Source organism: Somniosus microcephalus, chromosome 31 (genome assembly GCF_052327205.1).
Source record: "Somniosus microcephalus isolate GS21.2 chromosome 31, FLI_Smic_1.0, whole genome shotgun sequence".
NCBI classification, from domain to species: Eukaryota; Metazoa; Chordata; class Chondrichthyes; order Squaliformes; family Somniosidae; genus Somniosus; species Somniosus microcephalus.
Genome location: NC_141017.1, coordinates 2,903,415 through 2,926,119, shown reverse-complemented (window position 1 = coordinate 2,926,119; position 22,705 = coordinate 2,903,415). Strand labels below are relative to the sequence as shown.

Genomic DNA, 22,705 nt, shown 5'->3' with positions numbered 1-22,705 from the left:
TCTCTCTCTCTCCCTCTCTCTCCCCCTCTCTCTCTCCCCTCTCTCACTCTCACTCTCACTCTCTCTCTCTCTCTCTCTCTCTCACACTCACACTCACACTCTCACTCTCACTCACATTCTCACTCACCCTCTCCCTCTCTCCCCCTCTCCCCTCTCTCCTCCCTCTCTCCCCCTCATCCCCCTCTCTCTCCCTCTCTCCCGCTCTCTCTCCCTCTCCTTCCACACACTCTCTCACTTACTCTTTCCCTCTCCCTCTCTCTCTCTCTCTCTCTCTCTCTCTCTCCCCCCCTCTCTCTCCTCTCTCCCACTCCTCTCCCACTCCCTCTCCCACTTCCTTCTCTCCCTCACTCTCCCTCCCTCTCTTTCCTCACTCTCTCTCCCTCACTCTCTCTCTCACACTCTCTCACTCCCTCTCTCTCCCCCTCTTTCTCACTCTCTCCCTTCCTCCCACACTCTCTCACTCTCTCCCCTCCTCTCTCTCACACTCTCTCTCACACTCTCTCTCTCACACTCTCTCTCTCACACTCTCTCTCTCACACTCTCTCTCACACTCTCTCTCTCACACTCTCTCTCACACTCTCTCTCTCTCACTCTCTCTCTCTCTCTGTTTCGCACTCTCTCTCACACTCTCACTCACACTCTCACTCTCACACACTCTCTCACACTCTCACACTCTCTCTCTCACACTCTCTCTCACACTCTCTCTCTGTTTCACACTCTCTCTCACACGCTCACTCACACTCTTTCTCTCACTCACACTCTCTCTCACTCACACTCTCACACTCTCTCTCACACTCTCTCTCTCACACTCTCTCTCACACTCTCTCTCTCTCACACTCTCTCCCTCTCCCTCCCTCTCTTTCTCTCTCTCACCATGAATGGGGTTCGGGTTTGGCAAAGGAACATCACATTGCAATGGGTTTTTACTTCGGGCTGGAATTTCCCCGAAAATGTGCGTTGTGGGAATGGTGCATCTACGACGTAAGGCATTATGCTGCAGAAATTCCAGGAAATGATGGTGTGACTTATGCCACTTCATACTCCACGCCACAATTTACTGGAACTTTTGCGCTGCTTCAGGTTGACCCTTGAACAAGTTGCGCAACTTGGCCCGGAATTCACTGCAATGGTGAAACTGTTGACAGTCACCAGAATTTAGACCCTGACCCCACAGCGCCGTGAAAATAATCCGAAGCTTCCTGCTCGTGAGCACTTCTGACCATGATTCTTTTCTCTTAACAGCCAAGTCTGAAGGCAGGACCTGCGAATACAACGGGAAGATCTACCAGAACAGTGAGAGCTTCCAGCCCAGCTGTAAGCATCAGTGCACCTGCATAGACGGGGCAGTGGGGTGCATCCCACTCTGCCCTCAGGAACTGCCCTTGGCTGGCATGGGCTGCCCCAGCCCCCGACTGCTCAAAGTCCCTGGTCAATGCTGTGAAAAGTTCGTCTGTGATAAAGTTGCATCAAAATATGGTGGAGTGACCTTCCATGACCTCACTGACCTGGCTGCCATCAGCAGCAATGAGCTAATCCCCAGAAAGCATCACTCCCTGAAGAACCTTGCTGGTGAGTTGCTCTAACTGGCTGACCAATGTATTTAGTTCAGTGGTGTCTCTGGAGCTGCTGTGTCCAATAATAGAAATGCCGATATCCAGTGTCCAATTATAGCGACTACACATGTCCCATTGGTATCTGAATAAACAAGACTACAAATGCCACTGGAATAGTTTCCTTGAATCTGATGCCTTGTGCAATTCAGTTCCTATGCGGCTTGTCTATTTTAAGAAACTCCACTTCTTATAGTTATATTGTGCATGAATGCATCTAAAGCTGTTATTCACTTACTTCCTCAGCTTGGAGACCGCTGTTTGAAGGGCGCAGATTCCTCAAAATCAAGTGTATTGTCCAAACAACTCAATGGTCGGAGTGTTCGAAAATGTGTGGCACGGGCATGTCCACCAGGGTCACCAATGACAACGCTGACTGTAAGCTGAAGAAGGAGACCCGGCTCTGCCAGGTGCGGCCCTGCAGTCAGACTGTCTACCCCAAACTGAAGGTAAGAGCCTTTTCAACAACTTACCAGCAACTCAATGCAAGTTAACTAGTAACATGCTGTACTGCAGCCATCTGAAAATGCTCGCTGGCGCAGCAACGGCAGGACTTGAACAAAGTGGATATTGTCGGTCCTCAGGACTGCCAAATGGCCAGTACAATAATGCAAATCTATCGAAAGGGTTTGGAGAAACTGGGTGATTGTCTCTTGTAGTTACTCGTATCCATGGGTCAAGATGCTAATTAGATTTTATTTTGTCTGTTGCCGTGTGACTGGGTGTTGGTGGGCGGGGAAAGAAAGGGAACAGGGATGTATTTTATTGAAAACACAAATAATCGCAAGAAGCTGTTGCTCTAAGGTGACTGATGGAAGCTGAATGCTTAAACTGTTCCTTATCTCTTCCAGAGAGGAAAGAAATGCACCAGAACCCAAAAGGCCAAGGAACCAATCCGCTTTACTTACGCTGGCTGCAAGAGTGTGAAGAAGTACCAGCCAAACGCCTGTGGCCGGTGCATAGACCAACGCTGCTGTATCCCACTGAAGACCCGAACAATCCGCGTCCAATTCCACTGTGAGGACGGCGAGACCTTCAACAAGAACATGATGATGGTCCAGTCGTGTAAATGCAGCTACAACTGTCCCTACCTGAATGAGGTGGCCCAGCCATACTTCAGACTCTACAATGACATCCACAAGTTCTCAGAATAAAAGCTGACCTTTAAGCCCTAACCTCTGAACTCTGGTGAGAGACTGGGCCGAAGAAAAGGTATCGGCCATCTGATCTGAATGTTTGGCCTTCTCTTCTGATGCCAGTATGAGACCACGGTCAGGAATGTGCTGAGATCAGAAGTTACTCTTTTTTTGGGTGAGGGTGTTGCACATGGTGTAATCATCAGACAGAAATAGTCTCCATTACTCTGCGGAGTTGGCTTGCAAGGCTATAACTTTCTACCGGACTCCTCTCTTCATGAGTGTAGCACTGGGTCCAGCATAAGGCGGTGGAGGTCATTTCCCTGCAGTCTGAGCAGGATCACAGTCTACTGTAGAGCGAGCGTCTCTGTTGGGGTGGGATTGGGGGTTTAATTAAAATTTTTTTTAACTGGACTGTGGCTTCAGTCGGTGAATATCGTTGCTTACAATCTGCAGCAAAAGCACTGATCTGAGCCCCTTGGCACTTCCCCCCTGGCAGCTAAGCTCTTGTCTTTTTCTGGGACAATTTGTGACCTTTCCTCTGTTCCAGCTTGCACAGGGCTTCAGCCATCTTGGAGTTTATGACGTGGCTTTGTTTCAGAAGCCTGTATCTTATCCTTTTATTGAGCCATTTGTTAACGTGTGTGTAGCTGTTTTCTGTCTGGAGTTGAGTTACTGTATCCTGTACCTCCATCTGATGGGATTGTTTACAGTTCAAAGGGACAGTTGGTCTTTGTTCTGATGTCATGGATCTCAATTGGGACTCTAAAGTTGATTGACAATTTTGAAGGAATCGAATGTCATGTAAAGGTCGTCTGATTTCCGATTAGAGTGTGGGGGCTCTTGTCGGACAGACTTGGTTGCAAATGGCCAGTGGCAGTTTGCTGAGACTTTGGTCTCTACCCGTTTCTTCTTCCTCCTCCCCACACCGTGTGTAAGACCTGCTGACCACGCATTAGGAGTGGAAACTCGAGGGACTACAGAGGAGCCAAGGCAGAAGGGGGAACTGACGCTGCACTCTAACTGTGCCAACCTGTGTTGGTTGATTGGATTGGGTTGTGTAAGCTAGCTGCTGTTGTAAGTAGCTCACCTGCCGCTGGTCCCTGGGCTTTCTGCTGGTGAATGTACTGCTTAGACTCCATGCTCAGTGACTTTATCCTTCTCAACATTTGATTGTGAGACAGCCGGCAGTGACCAAGGCTCAACACATTGACGACAGGCTTACTTCCCCAAACTATTTCTAGGTTTGTTGTGAAGATGGATCTGAAATCTGTTGATTCCTTTGTAAAACAAAGCGCTACTGTATCTAAAACCGGTTCCCCTGTGTGGGCCGTATCTACTTCAGTGTTACTGTTCGTGCCGATATGAGCAACGTCAGGATTGTAATGTCGCTTTGACACATTCCCCATCCTTTTGCCAGTGTTGCTGTCTGACAAATGTTGGCTATGGGTAGCGGATGAGTTGTAGTTAGTTGAACCACACTTGTGCATTCATTCCTGTATTGTGTATTTATCAAAGTGTGGCATATTTTTATTTTGGATATAAATTGTAATATAGCGGATTTTAAAATATGTATTTTTGAAAATTATAAGGATGAAATAAATTTATTTTATAGAAATCAATGTTCTCTCTGTGTGGTTTGATTTAAACCTTTCACCATTCCCTTTGGTTTTATCTTCCCCTGAAGACGCTGGGATTGGGTTCCCTCTGCTGAACAACATGGAGCAGGAACTCTACAGTAAATACTCTTCATGTGGGTCTAGACTGTGAATGCAAACTGAGAACCCTCGCAGCTAGCGAAGTCACATCTGCCTACCCCCAACCCAGCCCAAGGGAGCCGATACCCAATGATATTATCATTAACTCGCTGTGTTGAAGTGGAGTCCTTCCTGATCCACGTCCATTCCTACAGACACTGCTTTCATCAGTTAATCCATTGGGGAAATTCTTTCCTCTGGAGACCAGGTCTCCCAGCACCTGAGACTAGTTACTGAGCCAGAGTGTGAGTGAAACTGCCGGTTGTGTGGCTCATTTCCAGACCAGGTCACCTGGGATGAGAAGCTGTCTGCTGCTGCATGGATTTTGCAAAATGCAAACCCAGGTATCTCAACCCAATTTCTAATAGGTGTTTGTAGCAGAAATATTTAATCATGGAAATGTAGCGAAATCCCCCAATCATTATGGTTGGGGGGGGGCAACTAGATGCTTCAGTGATCTGGCAGGGAACAATATTTTAGAGTTTGTGTTGAAACACTTAGTAACAAGTCCCTTTTTAACTGTTTAGTTCCGCCTGTTCTTGGCGCTCACTTAATAGTAAACCTTTCACAGTCACTTCTTCTGAACCCTGGAAAGTAACTTGCTGCAGAGCTCTCTGTGTCACCGCGCAGAGGCACGATCCCACCATTCCCCAGGCTTCAAGCTGGCAGTCTGTCACACTTCTTGCAAACCTTAGGCTCATGCTTCCATTTGAAGTGGGTGGGTCACTGATTAGGCAATGGGTGGGTCACTGGGCAATGGGTGGGTCACTGATGGGTCACTGGGCAATGGGTGGGTCACTGGGCAATGGGTGGGTCACTGATTGGGGAATGGGTGGGTCACTGATTGGGAAATGGGTGGGTCACTGGGCAATGGGTGGGTCACTGGGCAATGGGTGGGTCACAGATTGGGGAATGGGTGGGTCACTGATTGGGGAATGGGTGGGTCACTGATTGGGAAATGGGTGGGTCACTGGGCAATGGGTCGGTCACTGGGCAATGGGTGGGTCAGTGATTGGGGAATGAGTGGGTCACTGATTGGGGAATGGGTGGGCCACTGGGCAATGGGTGGGTCAGAGATTGGGCAATGGGTGGGTCACTGGGCAATGGGTGGGTCAGTGATTGGGGAATGGGTGGGTCACTGATTGGGCAATGGGTGGGTCACTGGGCAATGGGTGGGTCAGTGATTGGGGAATGGGTGGGTCACTGATTGGGCAATGGGTGGGTCAGAGATTGGGCAATGGGTGGGTCACTGGGCAATGGGTGGGTCAGTGATTGGGGAATGGGTGGGTCAGTGATTGGGCAATGGGTGGGTCAGTGATTGGGGAATGGGTGGGTCAGTGATTGGGGAATGGGTGGGTCACTGATTGGGGAATGGGTGGGTCAGTGATTGGGGAATGGGTGGGTCAGTAATTGGGGAATGGGTGGGTCACTGATTGGGGAATGGGTGGGTCACTGATTGGGGAATGGGTGGGTCAGTGATTGGGAAATGGGTGGGTCACTGGGCAATGGGCGGGTCAGAGATTGGGCAATGGGTGGGTCAGTGATTGGGGAATGGGTGGGTCAGTGATTGGGAAATGGGCAGGTCACTGGGCAATGGGTGCATCACTGGGCAATGGGTGGGTCACTGGGCAATGGGTGGGTCAGTGATTGGGGAATGGGTGGGTCATTGGGCAATGAGTGGGTCACTGATTGGGCAATGGGTGGGTCAGTGATTGGGGAATGGGTGGGTCAGTGATTGGGGAATGGGTGGGTCAGTAATTGGGCAATGGGTGGGTCAGTGATTGGGGAATGGGTGGGTCAGTAATTGGGCAATGGGTGGGTCAGTGATTGGGAAGTGGGTGGGTCAGAGATTGGGTAATGGGTGAGTCAGTGATTGGGAAGTGGGTGGGTCAGTGATTGGGGAATGGGTGGGTCAGTGATTGGGGAATGGGTGGGTCAGTAATTGGGGAATGGGTGGGTCTCTGATTGGGGAATGGGTGGGTCACTGATTGGGGAATGGGTGGGTCAGTGATTGGGAAATGGGTGGGTCACTGGGCAATGGGCGGGTCAGAGATTGGGCAATGGGCGGGTCAGTGATTGGGGAATGGGTGGGTCAGTGATTGGGAAATGGGCAGGTCACTGGGCAATGGGTGCATCACTGGGCAATGGGTGGGTCACTGGGCAATGGGTGGGTCAGTGATTGGGGAATGGGTGGGTCATTGGGCAATGGGTGGGTCACTGATTGGGCAATGGGTGGGTCAGTGATTGGGGAATGGGTGGGTCAGTGATTGGGGAATGGGTGGGTCAGTAATTGGGCAATGGGTGGGTCAGTGATTGGGGAATGGGTGGGTCAGTAATTGGGCAATGGGTGGGTCAGTGATTGGGAAGTGGGTGGGTCAGAGATTGGGTAATGGGTGAGTCAGTGATTGGGGAATGGGTGGGTCAGTGATTGGGCAATGGGTGGGTCACTGATTGGGGAATGAGTGGGTTACTGATTGGGGAATTGGTGGGTCACTGATTGGGGAATGGGTGGGTCACTGGGCAATGGGTTGGTCAGTGATTGGGGAATGGGCGGGTCACTGATTGGGGAATGGGCGGGTCAGTGATTGGGGAATGGGAGGGTCACTGATTGGGGAATGGGCGGGTCACTGATTGGGGAATGGGTGGGTCACTGATTGGGGAATGGGTGGGTCACTGGGCAATGGGTCGGTCAGTGATTGGGCAATGGGCGGGTCACTGATTGGGGAATGGGTGGGTCACTGATTGGGCAATGGGTGGGTCACTGATTGGGGAATGGCTGGGTCACTGATTGGGGAATGGGTGGGTCACTGGGCAATGTGTCGGTCAGTGATTGGGTAATTGGTGGTGCAAAGATAAGGATCGTTGGCTACAGGATCGCTAGTTAAAGGATCGCTAGTTAAAGGATCGCTAGTTAAAGGATCGCTAGTTAAAGGACTGCTGTTTAAAGGGTTCTACCTGACAATGTGGAAAACTGCCCAGGTATGTCCTGCCCACAAAAAGCAGGACAAATCCAAGCTGACCAAATACAGCCCCATCAGTCTACTCTCAGTCATCAGCAAAGTGACAGTGCTCTCAAGCGACACTTACTGACCAATAACCTACTCATCGATGCTCAGTTTGGGTTTCACCAGGACTCCTCTACTCCAGGCATCATTACACCCTCGGTCCAAACATGGACAACAGAGCTGAATTCCAGAGGTGAGGTGACAGTGACTGCCCTTGAATTCAAGGCAGAATTTGACCGAGTGTGGTATCAAGGAGCCCTAGTAAAATTGAAGTCAATGGGAATCAGGGGGAAAACTCTCCACTGGCTGGAGTCACACCTAGCACAAAGGAAGATGGTTGTGGTTGTTGGAGGCAAATCATCACAGCCCCAGGACATTATTGCAGGAGCTCCTCAGGGCAGTATTCTAGGCCCAACCATCTATAGCTGCTTCATCAATGACCATCCCTCCATCATAAAGTCAGCAGTGTTCACTGATGATTGCGCAGTGTTGAGTTCCATTCGCAAATCCTCACATAATGAAGCAGTCCATACCCATGTGCAGCAAGACCTGGATGATATTCAGGCTTGGGCTGATAAGTGGCAAGTAACACTTGCGCCACACAAGTGCCAGGCAATGGCTATCTCCAACAAGTGAGAGTCTAACCACCGCCCCATGACATTCAACGGAATTACCATCGCCGAATTCTCCACCATCAACATCCTGGGGGCTGCCATTGACCAGAAACTTATCTGGACCAGCCACATAAATACTGTGGCTACAAGAGCAGGTTAGAGACTGGGTATTCTGTGGTAAGTGACTCACCTCCTGACTCCCTAAAGCCTTTCAACCATCTACAAGGCACAAGTCAGGAGTGTAATGGTATACTCTCCACTTGCCTGGATGAGTGCAGCTCTAACAACACTCAAGAAGCTTGACACCATCCAGGACAAAGCAGCCTGCTTCATTGGCACCACATCCACCACCTTAAACATTCACTCCCTCCACCACCGGCGCACTGTGGCTGCAGTGTGTACCATCTACAGGATGCACTGCAACAACTCGCCAAGGCTTCTTCGGCAGCAACTCCTAATCCCGCGACCTCTTCCCCCGAGAAGGACAAGGGCAGCAGGTGCCTCCACCTGCAAGCATTCCCTCCAAGTCACGCCTCTGACATGGAAGTATATCGCCGTTCCTTCATTATTGCTGGGTCAAAATCCTGGAACTCCCTCCCTCACAGCACTGTGGGAGTGCCTTCACCACACGGACTGCAGCGGTTCAAGAAGGCAGCTCACCACCACCTTGCCTGTGATGCCCATATCCCAAGAATGAATTTAAGAAAGCACATTGTGGTGCTCTCTCCTCACCTGGTATACATTGTCATTCTTTGTTATCATCAGGTGGGGATCTGAGACATGTTGATCTCCATCTCCATGTTAGAGGCCTGCAGTCTCCATCTGTCTTGACACAGAATGCACCCATAGAAACATAGAAGATAGGAGCAGGAGTAGGCCATTCAGCCCCTCGAGAACTCAATCACAATCATCACCAAATAGTCAATCACAATCCTCTCCAGACCACAATCAGAATCCTCTCCAGAAAACAATTACAATCCTCTCCAGAACTCAATCACAATCCTGTCCATAACTCAATAAGAATCCTCTCCAGAAATCAATCACAAGCCTCTCCAGAACTCGATCACAGTCCTCTCCAGAACTCAATCAAAATCCTCCCCAGTACTCATTCAAATACGCTCCAGAACTCAATCGCATTCCTGTCCAGAACGCAATCACAATTCTCTCCAGAACTCAATCGGAATTCTCTCGAGAAATCAAGCACAGTCCTCTCCAGAACCCGATCACAACCCACTCCAGAACTCATTCACAATCATCTCCAAATACACAATCACAATCATTTCAAGACCTCAATCACAATCCTCTCCAGAACTCAATCACAACCCTCTCAAAATACTCAATCACAATCGTCTCCAGAACTCAATCACAATCGTCTCCAGAACTCAATCAAAATCCTCCCCAAATACGCAATCACAGTCCTCTCCAGTACTCAGTCATATTCCTCTCCACAACTCAATCACAATCCTCTCCAGAGTTCAATCACAATCCTCTCCAGCACTCAATGAAAATCCTCTCCAAATACTCAATCATAATCATTTCCATATACTCAAGCATAATCCTCTCCAGAACTCAATCACAATCATCTCCAGAATTCAAGCAAAATCCTCTCCAACACTGAATCACAATCCTCTCCAGAACTTGTAGTGTCCGAGGATCAATAACACTCAGACTGCAGGAGAACAATAAAACAGGTATTTACTGAACAGAGAGTAATTCAAGACTGAAATACAGAAGCCTGCTATGGCTTTATATACAGGGGTGGTCACTGCCGGTACTGCAGTATAGAATCAGTCCTTCTCTTAAAGGTACATACACAACAATTCCTCCCCTTTTAGATAAACAGTACATAACATTCATTTAACAACTAAATAATAACTAATTACAATTACAATTTTCTCTGTACTATATACATCAACTGAAATAATCATTTATAAGTTCAGTCTTTGAGGAGGCTTCCTGATCCTGACTGGATAGCGCCTTTCTCGAGTATCCTGTTCTTGTGGTGGAGTTGATTCTGGCTCATTGTCATTGGTTGGTTCATCAGCTTCCAATACCACTGCTTCTGAGGTAGATGCAATCTGTACTTCGGGTTCATTACCAGGTGCACATGCTTGTGGTACAGGTTTGGCTTGTTCCTGTGACTCTAGAATCTGGCCAGCATGGCGTCTCACGATGCTCTCTCCAACGTCCACTGTGTACATTAGTGGTCCCTGCTGTGTGCATATCGTTCCTGGCTGCCATTTTTCTGTTCGGTAGTCGCGGGCCAAGACTGGTTGCCCTATCTTGAAGCTATTGGTTGGCTTCACATTTATGTGCTGGAATTGCTTATCCTCAACATCTCGTCTTATGTTTGGTTTGAGCAAATCCAGGCGACATCTTAGTCTCCGGTTGAAGAACATTATGGCTGGAGCTTGGTTGGTGACTACATGTGTCGCATTCCGGTAAGCAAACAAGAAATTATCCACCTTGTGTTGTAGTGGTATGTCGTCATTATACATTGCCTTTATTGCCTTTTTAAAGGTCTGAACAAACCTCTCAGCCAATCCATTTGTGGCTGGATGATATGGGGCAGATGTGTAATGTTTCACCCCATTATTCCTCAGAAACCCCCGGAAATCCTCGGACACAAACTGTGGCCCATTGTCAGAGCAAATCTGTTCTGGCAAGCCATTCCTGGCGAAGATGGTCCGTAGGACTGCAATAGTTTTCTCCGTGGTGGTGGAGGACATTTTGATGACCTCTGGCCATTTTGAATGGGCGTTCACAGCGATTAGGAACATTGAGTCCATAAATGGACCAGCAAAATCAACGTGTACCCGTTGCCATGGAGATGAGGGCCACTCCCATGGATGTAGCGGGGCCTGTGGTGGAGCGTTTTGGACCTTCTGGCATCCTGTGCATCTCTTGGACATATCCTCGATTTCTTTATCGATTCCCGGCCACCACACAAACTCCCTGGCTAGGCTCTTCATTTTTACCCTTCCCAGATGACCCTCATGAAGCTCATTGAGCACTCTATCTCTCAACTTGGGTGGAATTACCACTCGGGATCCACACATCAAGGTCCCCCGGCACACTGACAGCTGTTCTCTCCTTGGCGAGAATGCTGGCAACAGTGAGTCGCCATGTGCTGGCCATCCCTTCACCGTCAAATCATAGACCCGAGAGAGTGTTGGGTCATTTCGGGTTTCCTTCTCTATACTTGAGTTTGTAACAGGTAGACATTCGACTATGGTCGCATGGAATATCTCAACAGGGTCCATTGCAGGTGCTTCCTCTACCGTAGGTAATGGTAGGCGTGACAGCCCATCAGCGTTTCCATGCTGTTTTGTACCCTTGTACTCTATGTTGTACTGATGTGCCCCAAGAAAAAGTGACCATCTTTGCAGCCGTTGCGTCGTCATCACCGGAACGCCCTTCTTTGGGTTAAAAATGGAGACCAGGGGCTGATGATCAGTTAGCAGGGTGAATTTCTGCCCGTGCAGATAGTGATTGAACTTCTTCACCCCCCCCCACACCAGGCTGAGAGCCTCCCTGTCAATCTGGGTGTAGTTACGCTTGGCGGAGGTTAATGAGCGCGACGCAAAGGCTATTGGCCTCTCTGAACCGTCAAGGAATTTGTGTGACAGCACCGCTCCGATGCTGTAGGGAGACGCATCACATGCTAACCGAATCGGTAGTGTTGGATTGTAGTGGGCCAATACTTCTTTTGAAGTGATTAGGCATTTACATTTCTGAGAGGCACGCTTACACTCATCACTCCATTTCCATGTTACTCCAGTTTGCAGTAGGGCATTCAGTGGGTGCAGAATTGTAGATAAATTCGGCAAGAACTTATGGTAGTAGTTCACCAACCCGAGGAACGACCTCAGTTGCGACACATTTTCCGGTGCTGGAGCCTTGACTACAGCCTCAATCTTGTCCGGCGACTTATGCAACCCTTCCTCATCAATCATGTGGCCACAATACGAGATTTGTCTCCTGAAGAACTCGCATTTGAGGCGGTTGGCTCGTAGCCCATATTCCTGTAATCTCGTGAGCACCTGTTCCAGGTTGGCAAGGTGTTCACTGTCATTTTCGCCCGTAACCAGGATGTCGTCCAAATAACACTGGGTCCCCGGGATCCCTTGCAGGACTTGTTCCATCACCCTCTGCCAAATAGCTGGGGCTGATGCTACCCCGAATACCAGTCAATTGTACTGGTAAAGACCTTTGTGAGTGTTTATCGTGAGGTATTTCCTAGATTCTTCTTCCACCTCCATTTGTAGATACGCTTGGGCCAGATCAATCTTTGTAAAGCATTTCCCTCCAGATAGTGAGGCGAAAATATCTTCTATCCGTGGAAGTGGATATTGTACTGTGTGCAGGACTGGGTTCACAGTTACCTTGAAGTCCCCACAGATGCGAACCTTCTTCGGTTCCCCAGGCGTGCTGCTCAATGATTTCTTCATTACAGGAATGATGGGTGTGGCCCACTCGCTCCAGTCCACCTTGGACAGCACACTCGAATGCTCCAGACTCTCCAGCTCTGCTTCAACGGCTGGGCGGATCGCGTAAGGTCTGGCCTTAAAAAATTTTGGGTTTGCGTTATCTTCGATTTTTATCATTGCCGTTACTCCTTTTAGAGTCCCAAGTCCTTGTTGGAACACCTCTTTCGTGTCAGTTAGAATTTTTGACGGTCGTCCAGGTGTGACATCATCATCCTTTTTATCAGTCACAGTTAGCGCCTGAATGGAATGCCAATCCAATTGTATTTTTCGGATCCATTCACGTCCCAATAGTGGTGGTCCTTCATCCGGTAGTATATATAGATACAGTTTCTGTGTTTCCTTGCCGTTGTATTCAACTGGCACCCTTATTTTTCCTCTGGCGTAGACTTTTTGCCCCGTGTATGTCTTCAATACAATGGACGTGTCCTTCAAGGGTATGTGTGAGAATAGCCGCTCATAGTCTCGTCGATTCATGACAGTTAGGGCTGATCCTGTATCCAATTCCATCTTTACTTGGGACCCTGCTATCATGAGGGTGACCCAAATGGTTCGGTGATCCTCCTTTGTGATCACGTTGTTTAACTTTAGACAACTTAGTCTCCTGTTCCCGGAGTCATTATCACTCTCCTGATCTTCCGAACTACTGTCTGTCATTTTTTTTACTTTCTTGTACTTTTCCTTAGTAGTTCTTGTAGTGTTGGTTTTCTTTCCCGACCTGCAGACTCTTGCTATATGTCCCATTTTCCCGCATTGCCTGCATACTTTGTCCTTAAACCAGCAGTCCTTCTGATCATGGGTTGTTCTGCCGCAGCGATAGTACTTTTCTGCTCCACACTGCTGTATTCTTGTGGTTTCTGTTGTATTTCCACAGCTCCCCGTGCTGCTGCTTCATAGGATACTGCCACGCTGAAAGCCTATTCTAGCGTCAGGTCCTTTTCCGAAAGTAGTCGTTTCTGGGTTCCTTCACGCTGGAGCCCGCAGACAAACTTATCCCGTAAGGTGTCTGCCAGTCTTGCTCCGAACTGGCAGTGCTTCGATAACTTGCGTAGTTCCATAAGATAGTCAGCATTGTTCTCATCTTTGTGCTGGTTTCTTTTATGGAACTTGAATCTTTCTGCTATCAGCAGCGGTGTAGGGTTTAGGTGTTCCTGTAAGATATTAACAATCTCTTCAAAACTTTTCTCCATTGGTTTAGCTGGGGTAATTAAATTCCGCAATAGGCTATACGTTCTCACGCCCATCAAATTTAATAATACCGACGCCTTCTTTCCATTGGCCACCTCATTGGCATTGCAGTACACTTCAATTCTTTCCACATACGTGGTCCAGTCTTCTACCTCGTTGTCAAAAGCAGTGATACTGCCACTCTTCGGCATCTTGGGTGATTTAAAATGGCGCCTCCCGTGCTTTTTCTTCTTCCCCAATGTAATAAAATGGCACCTCCCGCGCTTTTCCTTCTTCCCCAATGGAATAAAATGGCACCTCCCGCGCTTTTCCTTCTTCCCCTTGCTGCCACACTGCTCCTAGCGTTCTACAGGGTAATGGCGGTGACCCGCGGCTTCGGCGCGTCTCACTTTTCCTTCCCCGCATTCTATCCTCTCCATGCTGCCCTGTTCTTGAGCACCGACCGCACCCTGTGCGCTCCACCCTCTCTCTCTCTCTTCCTCCCGACGACGCTGCACGGCCCCTTTGCAGAGCCACTCAATCAAGCCCAAGCCCGCCGCAGTCCGGAAGGGTCAGCACACTACCTGCTACCAGCACGACTTGCTGGAACACCTCAACTGCGGAGCCAGGCCCAGCTCTCTACAGCCTCCCCTGCAACTCTCCGATGGATCCCTGGGCGGTTGCCCGCGGTCGACGCCCGCCGTTCTGACTTCGACCTCCAAGAAGCTTCTCTTCAGGGAAAAGATTCCCGTGAGGTGATGCAGTACTGCAGGTGAGTTCAAACCTGCCCGTCACCAGTGTAGTGTCCGAGGATCAATAATACTCAGACTGCAGGAGAACAATAAAACAGGTATTTACTGAACAGAGAGTAATTCAAGACTGAAATACAGAAGCCTGCTATGGCTTTATATACAGGAGTGGTCACTGCCGGTACTGCAGTATAGAATCAGTTCTTCTCTTAAAGGTACATACACAACAGAACTCAATAACAATCCTCTCCAATACGGAATCACAATCCTCTCCAGAACTCAATCATTACGCTCTCCAGAGCTCAATCACAACCCTCTCCAGAACTCGATCACAATCCTCTCCAGAACTCAATCACAATCCTCTCCAGAACTCAATCACAATCCTATCTAATACTGAATAACAATCCTCTCAAGAACTCAATCTCTATCCTCTCCAGAACTCTATCACAAAGTTCTCCCGAGCTCAAACACAATCCTCTCCAGAACTCAATAACAATCCTTTCCAATACTGAATCACAATCCTCTCCAGAACTCAATCACAGTCCTCTCCAGAACTCAATCATTAGCCTCTCCAAAACTCAATCACAATCCTCTCCAGAACTCAATCACAATCCTCTCCAGAACTCAATCACAATCCTATCTAATACTGAATAACTATCCTCTTCAGAACTCAATATCAATCCTCTCCAGAGCTCTGTCACAAAGTTCTCCAGAGCTCAATCACAATCTTCTGCAAATAGTCAATCACAATCCTCTCCAGAACTCAATCACAATCGTCTCCATAACTCAATCAAAATCCTCTCCAAATATTCAGTCACAAAGTTTGCCAGAACTCAGTGACAAACCTTTCCAGAACTCAATCACAATCCTCTGCAAATAGTCAATCACAATCCTCTCCAGAACTCAATCACAATCCTTCCATAACTCAATCAAAATCCTCTCCAAATATTAAATCACAAAGTTCACCAGAACTCAATCAGAAACCTCTGCAGAACTCAATCACAATCCTCTCCAAATACTCAATCACAATTCTCTCCAGAACTCAATCACAATCCTCTCCAATACGGAATCACAATCCTCTCCAGAACTCAATCATTACCCTCTCCAGAACTCAATCACAATTGTAGTGTATGTAACCTGTACCACCTTAAGAGACTACCTTAAGGTGATGAACTACTTTCTGATGGCTCCTGTATATTGTAGTACCGGTGGTGACCACACCGGTCTATAAACTCTATGGAGCAGTTTGTATTTCAGTTCAGCCCTGACCCTCAATTACTAAAGACCTGTTTAAGTATTCTGTTGTCTGTGTCCAGTTATTCAGCATAACTACATTTGGAAAACACAGTGGCGACGAGTCTGATCATACCTAGCGGCAGTTTTGCATCCAAGGAAGCTTCGTCCTCAGAACGGGCGTCGAAAAGGGGCATCCGCCCTCATCATCCTGCTGAGCACCGCATCGCACGGGAGGCATCGAGAACCCGGTTTGTATTTGCTGGCCACGAAGTCCACCATCAGCAACAGGCAGTGATCATCCCTTCTACGACAGCGGCGGGTAAGCCCGATCTAGCGACGCGGAGAGAAAGTCGGCCGAGTTGTCAGTGGGAGAAGGGGAGGGAAACCGAAGAAAAGGGCGGAGAACATGACCGCAGCCGGTGAAAAGGGCCGGACTGCAATCGGGCAGAGACGCGCAGCAGCCAGAAAAGCGTTAATGTCCACGAGGACCGCGGGAGCGGCGGGGAACAAGAGCAGCAGCGTCGGGGGAAATAAGGACTGCTGGGAGGCGAGAACGGCAACAGCGTGGTAATCGCCATTTTAGTCGGCGGGGGAAGAAGATAAGCGCGGGAAAAGCCGCCAAGCGTGGGAAGCCGCCATTTTGGAAAAATAAATAAAATAAAGGAAACTCAACAAGATGCCAAAAACGGGTAACATCACTGCTTTTGATAGCGATGTAGAAGATTGGGCCACTTATGTGGAACGCGTTGAAGTTTACTGTACAGCGAATGAGGTACCGGCGGATAAGAAAGCACTAACCATATTAAACTCGATGGGTGCGAAGACGTACGGGTTATTAAGGCACCTTGTAACAGCAGAAAAACCGGTAGGAAAGAGTTTCGCTGAGATTGTTACTATCCTGCAAGAGCATTTAAACCCCACGCCGCTGCTGATAGCGGAATGATTTAAATTTTACAAAAGAATTCAGCTTAAAGAGGAAAGCAACGCTGAATTCTTAATCGAACTGCGCAAGTTATCAAAGTACTGTCAGTTTGGTACAGGACTAGCAGACGCTCTGCGAGATAAGTTCGTGTGTGGGCTACTAAAGGAAGGAACCCAGAAGCGACTGCTAGAGGAAAAGGATCTTACGCTGGACAAAGCTTTCAGCATTGCAGCATCGCACGAGGCAGCAGCACGAGGCACTGCGGAAATGCAGCAAAGGCCATCGGAATTCAGCACCAATGAAATGGCATTGGGTGCAGCAAAGTGTTATCATTGTGGAAGGACAACGCATGATCAGAACCAGTGCTGGTTCAAAGATAAAGAATGCAGGAAATGTGGCAGACTTGGTCACATAGCGAAAGTATGCCGGTCAGGAAAGAAGACCAGCAACAAAAAGTCGCCGCAGGAGAAGTACAAGAAAGTACACAAGGTGACAGAGAACAGTTCAGATGAACAAAAGACGGATTCAGACTCCAGCAGTAAGGAACTGGGTTGTCTAAAAATACATAATGTGGGTAACACAGCAGACCACCAAACTATCTGGGTCATGCTTCGGATAGCAGGAGTCCAAGTGAAGATGGAATTGGACACTGGATCGGCATTGACGGTCATGAATAAGCAAGAGTACAAAAGGTTATTCTCACACATTCCCCTGAGGGATACGGAGATTGTATTGAAAACATACACGGGGCAAAGAGTATACCCCATCGGAAAGATAAAGGTAAAGGTGGTCTACAATGGTAAAGAAAGTCAGGGAATGGACTTGTATGTGTTACCTGAGGGGGGTCCACCACTACTGGGACGGGAATGGATCCGGAGAATAAATATGGACTGGCATTCCTTACAAGCACTAACTGTAGATTCCTGTAAAGAGGACGATGTCAAACCTAAACGACTGTCAAAAATATTGGATGATGCTAAGGAGGTGTTCCAACAGGGACTGGGAACACTGAAAGGAATTACAGCAAACATCAAGGTTGAAGAACATGCAAACCCAAAATTTTTCAAAGCCAGACCGGTACCTTATGCAATACGACCTGCTGTGGAAGCAGAGCTGGAAGGGCTAGAATGTTCAGGAGTACTGTCAAAGGTGGACTGGAGCGAATGGGCCACGCCCATTGTTCCCGTCATGAAGCGTTCGTTGAGCAACAAGCCGGGGGAACCTGGGAAGGTTCGCATCTGTGGCGATTTCAAGATCACTGTTAATCCGGTTCTTCACACGGTGCAATATCCGCTTCCGCGGATTGAGGATATCTTCGCTTCGCTGTCTGGCGGGAAACACTTCACCAAGATAGACCTGGCGCAGGCGTACTTACAGATGGAAGTTGATGAAGCGTCACGCCAGTATCTCACGACCAACACACATAAGGGCTTATATCGGTATAATAGACTGGTTTTTGAAGTGGCATCGGCTCCAGCGATTTGGCAAAGGGCCATGGAGCAGGTATTACAGGGAATTCCAGGCACACAATGCTACCAGGACGACATTCTGATTACAGGAGATGATGATAAGGAACACCTCGCAAATTTGGAGCAGGTGCTCACCAGATTGAAAGAATGTGGGCTCAGAGTTAATCGCCAGAAATGTGAGTTCTTTCAGAAGCGAATCTCATACTGCGGTCATGTCATTGACCAGGAGGGGCTTCATAAGTCACCTGACAAGATCGAAGCTGTTGTGAAAGCACCCGCTCCGGAAAATGTATCCCAGTTGAGGTCGTTCCTTGGGTTGATTAACTATTACCACAAGTTTCTTCCAAATTTATCCATGGTGTTACACCCGCTGAACACTCTTTTGCAAATGGGAGTACCGTGAAAGTGGAGCGAGGACTGTAAGCGGGCTTTTCAAAAAAGCAAGGCACTGATCACCTCTAAGGAAGTGTTGGCTCACTTTAACCCAATGCTGCCTATTCGTTTAGCTTGTGATGCTTCTCCATATGGTATCGGGGCAGTGCTCTCACATAAGTTGCCAAATGGCTTGGAAAGGCCAGTCGCGTTCGCATCCAGATCATTGACCTCCGCTGAGCGCAACTATGCTCAGATAGATAGGGAGGCCCTCAGCCTCGTGTGGGGAGTTAAGAAATTTAACCATTACCTGCAAGGCCAAAGGTTTACGCTGCTGACAGATCACCAGCCGTTGGTTTCCATCTTTAACCCTAAGAAGGGTGTTCCGGTTATGATGGCGCAGAGGCTTCAGAGATGGTCCCTTTTCCTAGGGGCACATCAATATGATATCGAATTCAAAGGTACAAAGCAACATGGTTATGCTGATGGGCTGTCGCGCCTGCCACTACCTACAGCGGAAGAGGCACCGGCAGTTGACCCTGTCGAGATATTTCACTCGACCATCATCGAATGCTTACCAGTCACCAATGCGAGTATTGAGAGAGAGACCAGAAACGACCCGACACTGTCTCGGGTCTACAATTTGACAGTGAAGGGATGGCCAGCTCATGGTGAACCACTGTTACCGGCATTCTCAGCCAGACGAGAGCAGCTCTCCGTCTGTCAAGGAATATTGATGTATGGAACAAGGGTGATTATTCCTCCTAAATTAAGGGAGAGAGTTCTGAAGGAACTGCATGAAGGTCATCTGGGGGGAGTCAAGATGAAAGGCCTTGCTAGGGCTTATGTGTGGTGGCCAGGTATCGAAAAACAAATAGAGGATCTGACTAAAAGCTGCTCAGGGTGCCAAAAAGTTCAAAATGCACCTCCAATTGCACCGCTGCATCCGTGGGAATGGCCTTCAACCCCATGGCAACGTGTGCATATCGACTTTGCAGGTCCATTCATGGATTCGATGTTTTTGATAGCGGTAGACGCACATTCTAAATGGCCAGAAGTGATTAAGATGTCGACCACTACCTCTGAAAAGACGACCGCAGTTCTAAGAACCATATTTGCAAGGAATGGGCTGCCGGAACAAATATGTTCAGACAACGGACCACAGTTCGTGTCAGAAGAATTCCAGAAATTCATGAAGAAGAATGGGGTGAAACACTATACATCTGCCCCATATCATCCGGCTACAAATGGGTTGGCCGAGAGATTTGTACAAACGTTCAAAAAGGCGATAAAGGCCATGAGCGAAGACCATATTCCACTACAACACAAGGTGGACAATTTCCTGATGGCATATCGAAACGCCACGCATGCAGTGACAAATCAAAGCCCTGCCATAATGTTCTATAACAGGAGGTTACGGTCCCGATTGGATTTGTTAAAACCCAATGTGCGTAGGGAAGTCGAAAACAAACAATTCCAGCATGTAAATAACAAGGGCACTCGGAGTTTCGAAATAGGACAACCAGTGTTGGCCAGGGACTATAGGAATGATAAATGGCAATCCGGAACAATTCGTGCCCGACAAGGACCCTTGATATACACGGTAGGTGTTGGTGAGAACGTAATACGACGTCATGCTGACCAACTTGTGGAATCGAGAACAAGGGTCGACCCCATGTCTACGGCAGAGACACCAGTTGAAGAAGTTATTGAGCCTGTAGCATCTACCTCAGACTCGAAAGTACATGATGATGTTCAATCCATAAGAGATCAAATGGATGAGTCACCCCAGCAACAAGAACCAGAGACCCCTCAAAGGCGTTATCCGGCCCGGATCAGGAGGCCTCCTCAGAGACTGAATCTTTGAACAGTTTTGTATGAAAGTTGTATATATGTTATCCATGTTATGTTTAAATTGGGGTGTACACTGTTAAGCTAAAAGGGGAGGAATTGTAGTGTATGTAACCTGTACCACCTTAAGAGACTACCTTAAGGTGATGAACTACTTTCTGATGGCTCCTGTATATTGTAGTACCGGTGGTGACCACACCGGTATATAAACTCTGTGGAGCAGTTTGTATTTCAGTTCAGCCCTGACCCTCAATTACTAAAGACCTGTTTAAGTATTCTGTTGTCTGTGTCCAGTTATTCAGCATAACTACATTTGGAAAACACAGACTCAACAACAACCCTCTCCAGAACTCAGTCACAATCCTCTCCAGAACTCAATCACAACCCTCTCCAGAACTCGATTACAATCCTCTCCAGAACTCAATCACAATACTCTCCAGAACTCAATCACAATTCTCTCCAAATACTCAATCACAATCCTCTCCAGAACTCAATCACAATCTGTGGTGTATGTAACCTGTTCCACCTTAAGAGAACTTAAGCCTGTTCCACCTTAAGAGATGTACTACTTTCTCTGGCTGCTGTATACGTAATACCGGTGGTGACCACCGGTATATAAGCACTGTGTAATAATATTGTATTTTAGTATAGTCCTGACCTCCAACCAGTAAAGACCTGTTGAACTTTAATCTTGTAGTCTGTGTTAGTAATTACAACTAGAACACACAGACTTAACAGTGGCGACGAGTCCGATTCTTACCCTGCGGCAGTTTATATCCACGGCGGCTTCATCCACAGAACGGACATCGAAGAGAGGCTTCCACCCTCATCACCCTGCTGGAAGACACGGCGCGCGGCAGACATCGAGAAACCAGAGTGCAGAAGACATCCTGAACTCGAAGCCTCCATCAGCGGCTGTCAGCTATCTTCTTTCTTCCTCGGTGGTGGGTAAGCCGGGCAGCGACGCGACCAGAAAGTCGGCCGCGTTGGCTGTACAGACGGGGAGGGAAGACGGAGGAATAAGGGCGGTGAGATCGATTGCGACCGGAGATAAGGGCCGGGCCGCATTCGGGCCGAAAGGCGCAGCGCGGGGACATCGATCGCGGCTGGTGATAAGGGCCGGGCCGCATTCGGGCTAAAAAGGCGCAGCGTCTGGGGCAACTGAAGGCACGAGAGCCGCGGTGAAGCGGAGACAGCGTCGGGGGACGGGTGAAGACCGCCAAGCGCGGGAAAACCGCCATTTTGTAGGCGGAGGACGAAGATAAGAGCGGGAAGCCGCAATCTTGGATAAAAATAAAAATAAATTAAATTGCAACGATGCCTAAACATGGGAACATTAATACCTTTGATAGCAACATCGAAGATTGGGCCATGTATGTAGAACGCATACAAAATTATTGTGAAGCAAATAAAATCCCAGATGAAGAGAAAGCACTAACATTATTAAACTTAATGGGTGCGAAGACATACGGGCAATTGAAACACCTTTTATCACCAGATGAACCGGCGGATAAGACGCTCGAGGAGATTGTTACTGTCCTGAAAAATCATCTAAACCCCACGCCGCTGATGCTAGCGGAACGATTTAAATTTTACAGCAGAAGGCAGCTGAAGGATGAAAGCAATGCTGAATATTAAATGGAATTGCGTAAGCTAGCAAAGTACTGTCAGTTTGGAACGAGACTGACAGAGGCGCTACGAGATAAATTTGTGTGTGGTTTATTAAAAGAAGATACACAAAAGCGACTGCTCGAGGAGAATGAGCTGACGCTTGAGAAAGCGGTCACTGTGGCAGCAGCACACGAAGCCGCAGCGAGAGGCACGGCAGTAATGCAGCTACGGTCACCGGAACTCAGTACAAATAAATTGGGTTTGAGTACTGTAAAATGTTATCGTTGTGGAAAGACAACGCACGATCAGAACCAGTGTTGGTTTAAAAACCAAGAATGCAGAACGTGTGGCAGGCTTGGCCACATAGCTAAAGTATGCCGGTCAGGAAAGAAGACCAGCAACAAAAAGTCACCGCAAGGAAAATACATAAAGGTACACAAGGTGACAAAGAACAGTTCGACCGAACAGAAGTCAGATTCAGATGCTAGCAGTAATGAACTGGGTAGCTTAAGAGTACACAACGTTGGTAAGGGTGCAGATCTCCAGACAATTTGGGTCACCCTTCAGATAGCAGGAGTCCAAGTAAAGATGGAATTGGACACTGGATCGGCATTGACGGTCATGAATAAGAAAGATTACAAAAGGTTATTCCAACATATTCCCTTACAGGATACGGAGATTATATTGAAAACATACACGGGGCAAAGAGTGTACCCCTT

The 22,705-nt window shown here is 48.1% G+C and overlaps 1 protein-coding gene across 2 annotated transcripts in view; it reads left to right on the top strand.

Moving 5' to 3' along the window:
* Positions 1–4,368, top strand: part of LOC147097538 (CCN family member 1-like) — a 6,164-nt gene extending 1,796 nt beyond the window's left edge. The window contains exons 1-4 of one of the 2 annotated variants that reach the window (XM_085971471.1): positions 190–981; positions 1,243–1,569; positions 1,857–2,059; positions 2,462–4,368. In XM_085971471.1, the coding sequence (XP_085827597.1) occupies positions 879–981; positions 1,243–1,569; positions 1,857–2,059; positions 2,462–2,764 (936 nt within the window). In that variant the 5' untranslated portion in view covers positions 190–878 and the 3' untranslated portion in view covers positions 2,765–4,368. Of the gene's footprint in view, positions 1–189; positions 982–1,242; positions 1,570–1,856; positions 2,060–2,461 lie in introns of those variants that run through there. The other variant, XM_085971470.1, reaches the window with a different exon arrangement.
* The last annotated feature ends 18,337 nt before the right edge of the window (positions 4,369–22,705 follow it).